This window comes from Embiotoca jacksoni, unplaced genomic scaffold (assembly GCF_022577435.1).
Source record: "Embiotoca jacksoni isolate LCO1_2020_lvr unplaced genomic scaffold, fEmbJac1.0.p SCAF_9, whole genome shotgun sequence".
Classification (NCBI taxonomy): domain Eukaryota; kingdom Metazoa; phylum Chordata; class Actinopteri; family Embiotocidae; genus Embiotoca; species Embiotoca jacksoni.
The window spans coordinates 9,336,750-9,350,805 of NW_027185447.1; the positions used below are offsets into that span (position 1 = coordinate 9,336,750).

The 14,056-nt window shown below is 42.9% G+C and overlaps 1 protein-coding gene across 2 annotated transcripts; it reads right to left on the reverse strand.

The window, feature by feature from the left end:
• Positions 1–3,875: 3,875 nt before the first annotated feature.
• gpr61 (G protein-coupled receptor 61) lies at positions 3,876–13,423 on the reverse strand. Of its 2 annotated transcripts, none has more exons than XM_069141418.1 (2): positions 13,363–13,423; positions 3,876–8,073 (listed from the first exon to the last, which is right to left on the reverse strand). In XM_069141418.1, exon 2 carries the CDS (start codon positions 7,811–7,813, stop codon positions 6,404–6,406), a length of 1,410 nt encoding a protein of 469 aa, XP_068997519.1. In that variant the 5' UTR covers positions 7,814–8,073; positions 13,363–13,423; the 3' UTR covers positions 3,876–6,403. The 2 variants fall into 2 exon arrangements, with proteins under 2 accessions (XP_068997519.1, XP_068997518.1); XM_069141417.1 differs by lacking the exon at positions 13,363–13,423 and adding an exon at positions 10,404–10,648.
• Between the last annotated feature and the right edge of the window lie 633 nt (positions 13,424–14,056).

Below are 14,056 nucleotides of genomic sequence, written 5' to 3' on the forward strand. Positions count from 1 at the left end.
TCCAGCTGATCCAGCTGCAAACCCAGAAAACTGTAACGAAACATGAAGATTGACGCGTTCCTACGGGCTGATGGGAAATGTAGTCATCTCAACGATTTTCTGCCTATGTTGCATTTATATTGCTCACATTCGAGCAGACGTCAAAACATTCCTCTAAAACGTCTGCGACCTGAAGATTAATATTGTTTAAAACAAGCTGAAGACACATGTGCAAGTTTTCCCTGCAGTCCATTCTCGTTCACAGTCAGAAGAGTTTTGTGTGGTGTGAGAGTTCCCCCACAGGACTCACAGCTGAACTGCAGGTGTGGATTTGAATGACATCAAAATCATCCAATATGCCTTTATAGATTTTTTTTTTTTTTTTTATGGTTTTAAAGGATTTGCACTCAACAGGAAATTTGTCAAGGTATTTCAAATATTGTATTTATTGTATATTGCTATCATTTGTATATTTATCATTTTGTTTTTGTTGTTTTAATTAGGGCCCGAGCACTGATGGTGCGAAAGCCCTATTGTTATCCAAGCGATTATGATTTTCCGTAATCAACTGCATTTTTGGCGGCTTTATCATATTCAAAAACTCCTGAAAGTTGGTACATCAGTCTCTCCCGGGCGAAAATTTAGTATTTTAGCGGAGTCGTGAGCGGGCGTGGCCAAATGGCTCGCCAGCGCCCCCTAAACAGATACCCCGGCGGCTCCATTTACCGACATGCACGAAATTCGGTGAACATGTGAATCACACCGAGATGTACAAAAAAGTTACATAGCACCATTACGTCAACTCAACAGGAAGTCCGCCATTTTGAATTTAGTCACCATTTTTGGCCATTCGCACATGTTGTACTTTTACAAACTCCTCCTTCAGATTTTGTCGGCTGACTTGAAATTTCGTCTGTGCACTCTTAACATGTTTGGGATTAAAAGTTATCATAAGAATTTGTTTTCGTCGATCGCCCGTAGTGTGGCAGCCAAAAAGTGACCCAAAAGGCATGCTGTAGCACATCGTCCAAAAAGTGACCCAAAAATGACTTTAGGGTCACTTTTTGCTGTATTTTGACTTTTTAAAAAAAATAATAATTTGGATGACATGCTATAGTATAATTTTTTTTAAAGTCATAACAAAGGGAGGAATCAAACCCCCACCTGTCTTACTGAGAGATAACACTGCTAACTACTGTGCCACCAATCTTCCCAGGTGCATTGTGACAAATCTTTGGCTCACTGCAACCTATAACTCCACCGTCCACAAATATTCATTGAAATGGACCAAAATTGCCGCAGACATTCTTTGGATAGTAGATTTTGAATTTAGTCGCCATTTTTGGCGATTCACACGTTGTACTTTAACGAACTCCTCCTACAGATTTTGTCAATCGACTTGAAATTTAGCCTGTGCACTCTGAACATGTTTGGAATTAAAAGTTATCAAAATAATTTGTTTTCATCGATCAGCATGCCCGTGGTGTGGCGGCCAAAAAGTAACCCAAAAGTCATGCTATGGCATGTTGTTCAAAAACAGACCAGCATTTTCAAAGTCAAAAATTACTTTTGATTTTTTTAAATCATGACAAAAAGTGGGAATTAAACCCTTATCCTTCTAGTTGGGAGGCAGCAGTGCAAACCACTGCACCACCAATCTTCCTGAGAGTTAGATAGCATTGCTCACTGCAACCTATAACTCCACTGTTCATAAATATTCATTCAAATGCGACCAAAATTGCCGCAGACATTCTTTGGATAGTAGATATACGTGTTTTCAAGGGTGTCTGCAGTGATATTAAATATCTTCCTGTAATGTGTAGTGTATGCAAAACTTTTTCAATTTCTCCAAACGTTTCACCTCCACTAAAAGTTGAATCACCATCAACAAGCCAAGGTGGAATTTGAACCATTAATAGCAACCTTGGTGAAGAAGAATCTTTTACCTGTTGAGTTAACCAGACTGTCGGCTGAGTTGCTGGAAGCTCTGAGTGAACTCATTTTCAATTTCTCCTGCCTCAGTTTGTCCTCTGGCGCCGAAGATAGTCCAGTGTTCTACAACACTGACACCGAGCTGGAAACGACCTCATGAAGACACGGGTTCGAGCTCTGCTCAGGTATCACTCATGGTTATGGTTTATGGAGGGCAAGTCCCCTTAATAAGCCACACAGTTCACAGAGAGCAAAATCCCTGTAAGGGTAAGCCACGTGGTTCACGGAGGGTAAGACCTCCGAAGGCGAATCCCTCTAAGGGTAAGCCACGTGGTTCACAGGAGGGCGAGTCCCTCTAAGGGTAAGCCACTCGTGTTTGTAGGTGCAGTCATACTAATACCAAACCAAAGGTCAACAACAATACAAAACTCAAATAAAAAAAGTCCAAAAGAGACTTTTTTTTTTTCATTGTGCACTGGTTAGAGCAGTTGCCTCACAGTGAGAAGTAACTTGAGTGTCAGTTCAGAAAAAGGTCATACTCCAAAAAGTGATAAAAAAAAAAAGTCATCCAAAATATCCAAAGTATGTTGTCCAAAATATGATAAAAAAAAAAAAAAAAGTTATACTATGTCGTCCGAAAAAGAAAAAAAAGTCATACATACATGTCCAAAAAGTGACATGCTCCATCTTTCTATCAGTTTGGGGGTCCTTGGCCTGAAAAACATTGAAGATCCCTGGTATAGAGTATAGAGTATAGAGTATATAGTATATAGAATAGCCAGGGCGATGCGGCTAAGTTTGATGTTTCGCCATGACATAGGAAGTTGATGTTTAAGGTCAAACGATGCTCCAAACCTCATAAAACTTGCGTCAGGCACCAACTTTTGAAGATGTTAAAGCTGCCAAAAAAAGGCTTTTTAAAAAAAAGAAGAATAAGGAACGAGATCGAGAAAAAAAATTATAACTGCAAGGGGGAATATGTGGATTTCAGAGAAGTCAGGGTTTGAAAGTAAGTAAGAAATGTATGTGATTAAGTTCATTTCTGGTCCATTGAGGGAGACTTTTCACTGCCATCAGCCTCCATACTATGTCTTGTTTTGTAATGTCTTGTCTGGGAGCTGTGTGCCTGTTTGTGGCATCTCATATGATCACAGTTATCTGTTTAAGTGTTTGGTTTGTGAGGAACGATCAACCTCATCCACCCAATGAATGTGTAGTGCACCCAGTGATCCTTCGTGTTGACATGATGGTGGCATCTGTCCGTGAGCATTTTTCACTGGGCGTGTCACAGCCTGTCACAAAGGTCAGGCTGTTTGAACTGTTTCTGTGCACCCCAGGAGGCGCCCTCCACTGCGCAACATGAAAGCTGTTAGTCACTCTGTCCGATGGGGTATGAAAATTAGGACGATCAGAAAATAGAGAAGTCTCAGATGGAATCTGTGTTTGGATGACAAGTACAATTATGTTCAAAAACTAAAATATTACAGCTCCTAGCAATATTGAAAATAGGCCTACAGAAGATAAAAATCAAGAGGGCATAATGATTCACTTCAGCAATATACAGTACACTTCCCGAATTAAGTGAATGTTCCCAATGTTTGTGCATTTAGTGAATGAGTTGGGGTGTTAAATACATTATGCTGTACCTGAAGTTGTGGTAAATGGCATTGGTTCAGATATGGAGCATTACAGTGACGAGCTTCAGCATCCCGCCTTCCTCAAAATGTCACTCCTCTTTCATCCTGCTTTCAGTGCTTCATTTCACCTCAGCGACACAGCACCCCCTACCTGCAACACGCTCACATGCAAGGACACAGAGATTCAGAGAGCAAGAGGCAGCTAGAGGGCAGGAGAGGAAAGAGATGATTGATTGGATCACTCAATTATTGATCTGAAAATGTCTGCCGCAACAACAACCACAACAACAACAACAACCACAACAATTCGTGTTAATCTTCTTTCTATGTCTTTAATAATTTCAGCTGATGGGGAATACACAGGGTAGTCTTAACAGAGAGAAAAACAGAACGAAATAATGAAGAATCCTAACAGTCTTTTTTTAGCTCAGGCACAAAAAAAGATGAAACAGAGAGGAAAATGAACTGTACTAATGATTTACAATTAACAAACTATAGTTAACAATGTCCATGAATATTTCTGAAGCTGAAAATATTATCTGCCTTTCACCTTAAGAACAGGTTATTTCTCCATGCTCGTAATCAACAGATGGCAGCAAAAATAGAGCCGAAAAGCGTTTAATGAGATTGGTCTGGGCAATTTTTGTCGCTGCGGTAATGGAAGTCCAGCTGATTGAATGGTAGGTTGATGTACACTCAGCATAATGACTGTGTGAAATATCAACGAATTTATTCCAGCATTGAACCATAAAAAGGAGATAATCAATAATGCTCAATGGGGAAGAGCTCAGATTATCTAAAGAGATTAAACCCTTGTTCCCAGGAGCTGGTGAAATAAACCAAGGCAGTTTTATATGAATTTGTGACATGAAATTCTCTAATAGTTTTATATTCTGTAATTAAATTACACACAGCACTGAGGAGGATGGCAGCGATTTCATCTCACTAACTGTTCACTGTTGTTTTTGACTTTATGCCTAACTACATTTGGGCCTCACGTTGGTGCAAAAGAAACATTTTAAAACAAGACGATATGGCAACGCTGCCTGAAACAGTCTACAACAAAGCCATATCTAAGAAAATTAAGAACATTATGTCTTCCCCTGACAAAGGGACCTTTTTTTGTTCTGACTCACAGCAAACTATGAACCTTCCCTGTTCGCCTTGTGTTGAGTGTCTTGTGATCATGCCATCCAGTATAAGGCAGTCCAAAATAGATGAAGGCAGCAAGAAAGAGCAAGTAGAAAAAGAACAAAAAAGGAGTATTAGTGAGAGATTTGTGCCTTGTAGTTTTCTTTGGAACATTTGTCACTGCTCGTGTGACTCGTGCAAACAATATTCCACCTGAGATCAGAGGAAGTATCACTAGTGTCTTCCATTTCTTGCTAAATAAGGCCAAAGGCAAAGCTTTCCATATGTAAGCATTGTCACACCTGTGTGCTGCGTGTAGCCACAATAAGCCTGGTTGTTTATTGCACAAACACTGGAGCGCTAGCACTGCTCTTTGTGTTTACCTGTAAACAGCACAGACATCGAGGGGTAACGGGGACTCGGCTGCAACGTCCCGATCTGTTCACACCGAGCCTTATTTCAACAGTTTTAATGTGCCGTAGCCTTAATCCTTAACACCGCCGCTATCGAACAAATGAAACCAGTCACAATGTTTTTCTTTGAGAGGAAGAAGAGGGTGAAATCACGAGCCTCCCAATGTGAGATGATTTTGGTGAGGAGGTGATAATCACAAGACAGATAAACAGGATAATAACGTTCCTGGAAAATGGTTAAAAATACACCAGCCTGTTTATGATAAATATCACCAGCAGCACCAGCTGTGAAATGATCGTGTTCAACACAATGAATATTTAACACTGAGAGACTTTTTGAAAATGGCTCTGAATATTCCCTGCCATACTGAGGAACATTTTTGCATTAAATCCATGGTGGTATGAGATGTGCAATAAATGGAATAAATACATGATGAAACAGATTCTTTATTCACCAAACAAATTGGCAGCGTCAGCTACATTAACTCACTTTACTCTTAACTCCATTTTTCTTCCAACAAGCAGTTCTACAGACACTTTGTTGGTGATGTTTTAGTGCCTGATGTGTTTTTAATGATCAGATTGTTAGTTAAATCTGTAACAAAACATCTGTTTGGTTGTAAAGAACCTGTTGTATCACGGAGTCACTTTGAACTGATTGTCAATGGCTTCATCGAGTCTGAAAACACAAACATGAGGGAACATTTTGTCCTGTAGTTTTAGAATTGAATTTAAATTGAAACATTGATTGAGAGGACAAAAAAGCATATGGAATTAAAGTGTGATGAAATAGCAAGTGTGACAGGACAATGTACAATATACAATTTGTCATGTCATGCTTGAAGGAAACTAAAAGAGAAATGAAGGAGTAAACTAAATTGGACATGTCACTGAGAATTTGCCAATGAAAAGATCCTTTGAACGGCTCCTAAAGTTTGAAATAAAACTATGAAAACTATGCTGCCCCTAAAGTTATGTTTATGTGATGTTGTCACTTCACTGAACTGTGATTAACACAACAAGGGTTCGTTATCTGTCTGCTGATATGACACAGAAACAGCCTGACACCGTATGGCTCTCAAAATGTGTGAAGCTGCAGCGCCATGACTGTAGGGGACGTGAATGAGAGGATGTACAAGATATATTCAAATGTGTCTTTTAAAGACAGTTGAGTTCACCGGATTTATAGATTTAAAGCATGTTGTAGCTTGAACAAGAGATGAATTAATTGAAGAAATACTAGAAAATATCAATAAAACTAAGTGTATTTATTGGATTATTCGATGGCAAAAGAGACAGTACACGAGGCAGCTACAGCTCTAGTACAGTTTTGCAGCAGTTCTCTGATACATGTAGCTCATTGTTCAGCTGTTGCTGCTGTATGAACTCTGAGGTTTCCTCAAGGATCTGCCCTGGGATGTGGAAGTCAGCTGGCGTGTTCTGCTGAACAGCTGATTCCTGAAGGCCCTCAGTCTCTGGCTCCTCTGGGCTGACTCTGTCGTGAGAGTTGCAGGGCTCCAGATTGCATCCAGTGCCCTGGAGGAACTGCAAAAAGTTCTCCTCAATAGAGGCCTCACGGCTGGGCAGATGCTCCACTTCACTGGGCCCAGCCCGCTTGAAAAAACAAGTCAGGTGGCGACCCAGCTCCTCGCGAATCTGCCGGTTCAGGCAGCCATAGAAGAAGGGGTTGGAGGTGAAGCAGAAATAGCCAATCCATGTGACTACGTCCTCCAACTGGGCCAATGAGGAGGGAGAGAGTGACACTACAGCCGAGTAGAGATGAAAGGAGAAATATGGCAGCCAGCAGCAGCAGAACTGGCCTCCCACTGCCACCAGAACCACTGCGGCCTTCCCACCACTGAAGGTCCTTTGAGGGGTGGTGCGTGCACCAGTTCCTCCCAGGCTGGCCGCCATGGTGGAGTGGCTGCTCACAGAGTCGGACCGTTGTCGTGGCGTATCCATCCAGGTAGGGAGGGGGCCATGCTGCATGGCGGCTACTCGGGCCACCTTGAACATGTTGCAGTAGACCACCAGAATGATCAGCATGGGGCACAGAAAATAGATTAACGTAAAGAAGACCATGAAAAGCAGGCGTGTGGTTCTGCCTCCAGTCCAGTGAAGGGAGCAGTGTCTCTGACCAGGAATGAGCACTGAAGGAGTCCCCAGACTCTGGTTCCCCTGGAGCAGCCACCCCAGGAGAGGCAGCAATGACATGACAACGGCTTTAATCCAGATTCCCACTAATACCATCACCACCACCCCCACTGTCATCTTCACCTCATGACGCATGGGGTGGATAATGTAGTAGTAGCGCTCCACGTTGATGGCACAAATGGTGAGGATGGCAGCACTCACTAGACACACACTCAAGCAGAGGTAGCTCCGACACAGCGCCTCGTCCACCAGGATGCGGTCTGACAGCATCCCCAGAGGCATCAGCACCAGCGCTGCCAGCAGGTCCACCAGACAGAGGTGGAACACGAAGGCAAACTTCCGCAGCTGCGTTGTTTTGGTGATGACAACCATCACGGCCAAGTTGCCCACCACTGCCAACACGTCCATGATGAGCATAGCACACAGCGCCAGGGACTGATTCAGATCTATCCCACCAGGGGTGCTTGTGATGGGCGGGGTCACGTCAGAGATGTTCAGCTGCAGTGAGGCTGGAAATGGGGAGAGAGAAGAGTTCCAGGAGGGGCTCGGTGTGACAGGGCGCTCCATGAGAGGATGGGATGAAGAGGAGAGAGTCCGCTGACTTTCACGGGCCCATCACCCATCCTCCCCTGTCATAGGGTGTCACTGAGAAGCTCAGGCAGGGGTTTCTGTCATGGCAGCAGGACCCGTGTAGGCCCTGACCCCCATAAACTTTAGCCAGGAGCTCTACAGACGATCACACAAGCTTTCACTGACTTCCATGAATATGCCACAACTTTCATTGAAGGCGTCCTGCTCTTTCCAAAAAGCCGTACAGTTGGAAAGATCTGAAACAAAAGAGAGAGTCCAGTTAGGTCAGCCACTGGTAAAGATAAACATTAGAGACTTTTACACTGAGAGAAAGCCTTTTTTTTTATTTTTATTTTTTTATTTATTGAAGTCTAACAATGCCTAATACTTGTTGTCTGATTCTATTTCAAAAGTTGCATGATATTCAGTGCCGTCTTAGAGTTTTAGGCAAAATGTTTAAATTCTTATCCATTATGCAATACCATAAGAGAGACACCTGATCAGTGCTATATTGATTCTGCAGCATGATATCAAACACAAACTTAGACCCTGAGTCATAAAGAACTATTTTCAGCTACAAAAATAGCAAGAAGTCCTGCAACAGTGTGGCAAGTTCTCCATGATGCTTGGAACAACCTACCTGCCTAAATAATGATCAGATTTCAGTTTTTTGGGGGGTCTTTTTTATGTTTGTATGAAGTTAACATATTACTAATTATTTACGGTATTATTTTTGAAAGCATCCGCACTTCACCTGCAGTTCCTAACATGTTTGCACAATACTGTATAAAGGAAAATGATTATGTATATGATCGAGATGTCGTTGAAATATAGGTTTGACAATTTTATAGATTTGTCATTCTTAAAACCATCAAAAATAAATATTTTAACCCCCTAAAACTATTCCTTTGTCCATGTATACACCATAAGCAATTCAACACGTCTCAGATGTATCAAAACGCAGTCCTTTGTGTTGCCATGATCCTTATCTGTCAAGTACAAGCAAAGTCGTGTTACTCTTGTTCTGTAGCTTTAAAGCTGTCAGACTGGATGCACTCTGCTCTTGCTCGTTGCCAGGGTCATAATTTGCAACATATTTGACATCTGCATCCTCAGATGTGTGATTTCAGGGCAACCGGCACCCCAGGGAGAGGCTAAAAGCACAGAGTGGACCATATGTCCCCCTTAACCGAGTGAAGAAGCAAATTGGATGAGCAAATAAACTGCAAAACTCTGCATTAAAGAGCTCCCCGCTGTCTGAAGTGATGGGAGGAAAAGATCAATAAATGTTCTTCATATTCGAAGCTTACAATCCTCCCATGAACATTTAATATGTTAAGCTTCTTGTGATTTCCTTATTTATAAGAAAGCATTTTGAATGACTGGATGTGCCGATATGGATTCTTAACAGCTCACGGTATGAACTAATTCTGAATAAAAACTATGCAGCTCCATTAAATGACCTAAAATGTATGTAATGCTTGCGGAGCACCTTCAGCAGTGAAGTGTTTGCTGGTAGAGTAGGCCCTGCGTTGTGTTTACTGTCATAACCTCACCTGGACACAACCCCACACACTGTAAAAGCTGTGGAATGAACACCCAGCCTTTGGTACATTTCCATATGCTGCACACCTGCAGGTGCAAGTTTTCCATTTCACAAGTGTGACAGGCTTCATCCCTGCAAGGCGCCTCTTCTTTTCCTGCCCACGTATGCACATCAAGCACAACAATCACCTGACAGATGCAAGTAGGTGGCCTTTGCTGAATAGGTCAAAGGGTTACAGTCACCTTCAGCCCAATTAAATAACCTATAAATACGTCCCAACAAGATGCAGCAACAGCTATGGAGAAGCCCTTGGGGGATTCTTCCTCTGATCAGCATTGATTGTTTTAAAGAAACATATTTTCACTACCAACTCCCCAAAGTGAAGTGGTTTCAAATCTCAGAGGGTCTTTCATAACACAAAAATCCAATTAAAAAGCCTTGCCATTTGAAAATGCTCTGTGTAAACCACACAAAAGATTTTTTTTTTTTAAATTTTTTTTTTTAATGTTGACAGAGTAAAATAGGGACTTCCATACAGCGCAGTCTCCATGTAATCAAACCAATGACAACAATTCAAATGTATGTTTAAACTCAGCCTCAAAAGCTACAAAAAATGTCATGCCAAGCTCCAAAACAAGGTCGTGCGGAATCTCGCTGCTGACTGGAAACCATATGACCCTATCATATGCACATGACACTGTGTTTACTGTGAGGAGAAAACTAGCCTGTTGTTCAAGTGTCTGCCTATTACAGAGCACTTTCACTCCTCGGCAGCAACATGCGAGCGACGAACAGGATTCCACGTCAACAAATGTGAAACGAAGCATCTGCCTCCACATATGTTGTCCTTTGACATGGACACAGCGATACAGTGATGTGCGATTTGGTGAAAGAACACGCTGCCTCCTGAGTCAACAATCTGTCCAAGTCCCACCTTTTCAGCATCCTAATTTCCACCTAAAACTCGCGCGTCTCCCCACGCGCTCTGCTGACAGGGCAGCTGTGGCTGGAAATGTGTGTGATGATAAGTCGGGGACATACCTCAGTCTGGAGAGGGTTGCTTCCTCCTGTGCAGGTTCACAGAATGCTGAGGCAACGGCGACCTGTTTCGGTCTCTCCCACACACACACACACACACAGAAAACACACACAAACACACACACACACACTGGCACCACGTCACGGGGGATGGGGGGGATGGGAGGGGGGGGAGAGAGAGAGAGCGAGTGAAGGAGGAGAGGTGCGTTCCTGTGTCTCCTCCTCACCTGGCCTCTTTTATGCCGTCATCATGCTGACCCCCCCCCCCCCCCCCCTCTCCCTCCCCTTCACATACACGACACACACCTCCGTCCACTCAGCTCTTTCCCAGCTTGGTCTCCGAGGTGGGAGAAGCAGAGCAGGAGCAGACAAATTTGAAACCAGAAATAAAAAAAAAAGAGGAGAGGGGGCCCTGTCTTCCAGAGTATGGTGCACAAAAAGGAGGACACTCTTCCACCTCACACTCACTTCCACAAACACGTGTATTGGCTTCGGCATGCGCCCAGAGCAACTGCAGAGCCGTGCCGAGCCGATAGGCAGGCAGCGGGCGGGTAGGCAGGACCCAGCCACCCTTGCTCTCCACTGGGTCTTAGTGCCTCGCCACCTTGTGGTCTACACGTGAAGATATGGCTTTGCTTTGCACCCCTCCCTGCAGGTCACATCAGGTCCCACTAATAAGGCCAGGAGTACCCAACAATTAGGAGAGAAAATCACTTCTATCCTCAGGATCAGCATTTCTCTAATTCTCTGTCTCCTTATCTCAGCTGGCCAAGATCTACCCTGATGCTCAATCCTGCAAAAGCTCTCTCACGAGGCTGGATTATTGATTTGTAGAGAAGAAAAGAATGTGGTTTATGTTAATGAGCCGAGATTAACATTTACTAGTGCCGCCCACATATATACCCACATACTCACTGAGCTTTTTCAGGAGTGAGTTTGTTTACCACTGCAGTGTGTGAGAACAAGGACCCATTGGATTGTGCATTTAAAATGTTTGTTTATGAATTCTATATTTTTCAAATATTAGTATAAAACCAGTTATTATTTACACCCGTCAAACAACACAAAAAATAACCTTGGTAAAGAATAGTTGTGTTTTACAGTAGATTACTTATTTAGTATTTTTGCACAGAATATCTTTTGGAGTGTTTGTTGCTACTTGTGTTTTGGATATTGCAAGTAAAAAGTATTAAAAAAAATAATCAACACATTAACTGATATTGGTAATACGTGTTAGTTGGAGTCCTACAAGAGCAATAACAGCTTCGACATTCCATAACTTACTTTTGTATGACATGTTGATTCATTGAGGACATATACAAACTGAGGACGGTAAGAAAGATGAGACCTAAGACTGGGACAGAGCCTTGAGATGCATCCATAGACGTAGGCAGAAGTGTGAGAGGTAGTCATTGTGCATCCTCCCGGGTCGTGAAGGTGCAGACTGTACATTTTTATTTTAATTGTTAAAATTTTGTTATTGAAAAAAGTAAAAAAAAAAATCGTTATGCGTTAGGTAATTATTGGATAAACCCTAGCCATACTATTTCAGTAAGACATGGATATCCTTTTGCAACAGAGTAATTTGGAGTCTGTTCCTTCATGTTTCTATTATCTTTGTGCTTTAAATTCATTGGGTCAGTGTTGCTGCCTCTGGAAATGTCCTCTGCTGGGTTTTTTTTTTTTTTTTTTTTTTTTTTGGGGGGGGGGGATTATACTTTTGGGAATAATAGAAGTGAAGCTCTGTAAACCCTGATTAGTTAATGAGTCATTGCTTCTTTTCTGGTAAATCAATTGCTAATTTTAACACCTTCATCAATTGATCTAATTACTATATAACTTTTTATAAATTAAATAGTTCTGCTTTGTCTTGTATATAGTTAGTTAGTTAGTTATTCACTTTATTAATCCCCGAGGGGAAATTTCTTCATATAACAGGTTTTGTGTGCATTTTGTTACAGGTACAGTTTGGTGATCAGACTGGGTACTGCTGCTGCTGAGCAGCTGCGGTCACTTGTATGAACTGTAAGAAAAAGACAGTATCAGATATTCAGTTTTTTCCCTAAAATGCATTTTATCAGTAAACCATGTTAGTGGGTACTGAGGCACAAACGATAACTAATACCCTGAGACTCTAATGTATAATAATCCAAGATATGATGATAGCACTACTACTGAGGAATTATCAGGAAGGAAACAGGATATAGAGGAGTCTTTGTTTGTATTTTTGTGTGTCTTGTGACTGAGCTCATGTCTGAGGTGTTGAATATTGACAGAAATAGCAGATACTTGCTCATGCCAGCAGCACCAATCACAGGAGAGGGAAATACAATGGTTTCCATGGCAACCCCGACTTTATCCTCCCTGCCTGTCCCCCCAAACCCCCACCCCACCCCACCCCACATCAACCTCAGGGCACAAACATTCACACTTTCATACTCACTGCATGCATTACCTGTTATTTGGAGTAGTGCTAATTGTGTTCTGCAACCATGCTTGGATGTTGGTTATTCTCAGATTCCCTCTTCTCTGTTTAACTGAACACAGGTGGGCTGATTCATGCTCAATTACAGCTGCTGATCAAATTCGGTTTTCCATTGTGATCTCAGATCTCATCAATAGGGGGAGCTCTCACATTTAACAAGTAACTGCAACATCTAAGATGGCTCAATATACACTGCTCAAAAAAATAAAGGGAACACTTAAACAGCACATCCTAGATCTCAATGAATGAAATATTCCAGTTGAAATTCTTTATGCATTACATAGTGGAATGTGTTGAAAACAAAATAACATAAGAATGATGAATGGAAAGCAAAATCATTATTCCATGGAGGGCTGGATTCAGAATCATACTCAAAATAAAAGTGGAAAAATCAGATCACAGGCTGATCCAACTTCTGTGGAAATTCCTCAAGACAGGTCAAAATGAGGCTCAGTAGTGTGTGTGACCTCCACGTACCTGTGTGCACTCCCTACAACGCCTGGGCATGCTCCTGATGAGACGACGGATGTTCTCCTGAGGGATCTCCTCCCAGACCTTGATCAAAGCATCAGTTAACTCCTGGACAGTCAGTGGTGCGACATGGCATCGGTGGATGGAACGAGACATGATGTCCCAGATGTGCTGGATTGGATTCAGGTCTGGGGAACGGGCAGGCCGGTCCATAGCATCAATGCCTTCATCGTGCAGGAACTGCTGACACACTCCAGCCACATGAGGCCTAGCATTGGCATGCATCAGAAGGAACCCAGGGCCCACTGCACCAGCATATGGTCTTCCAATGGGTCTGAGGATCTCATCCCGGTACCTAATGGCAGTCAGGGTACCTCTGGCTAGCACATGGAGGGGCTGTGCGGCAACCCACCGCCAAACCGGTCACGCTGGAGGATGTTGCAGGCAGCAGAGCGTTCTCCACGGCGTCTCCAGACTCTGTCATGTCTGTCACATGTGCTCAGTGTGAACCTGCTCTCATCCGTGAAGAGCACAGGGCGCCAATGGCGAGGCTGCCAATCTTGGTGTTCTCTGGCAAATGCCAATCGCCCTGCACGGTGTCGGGCTGTAAGCACAGGCCCCACTTAGGGCTCTGGCAGTGCTCCTCCTGTTCCTCCTTGCACAAAGGAGCAGATAGCAGTCCTGCTGCTGGGTTGTTGTC

What these genes read in the sequence shown, in the direction of transcription:
- gpr61 (XM_069141418.1), bottom strand. Translation starts at nt 7,813, where the DNA reads ATGGAGCGCCCTGTCACACCGAGCCCCTCCTGGAACTCTTCTCTCTCC.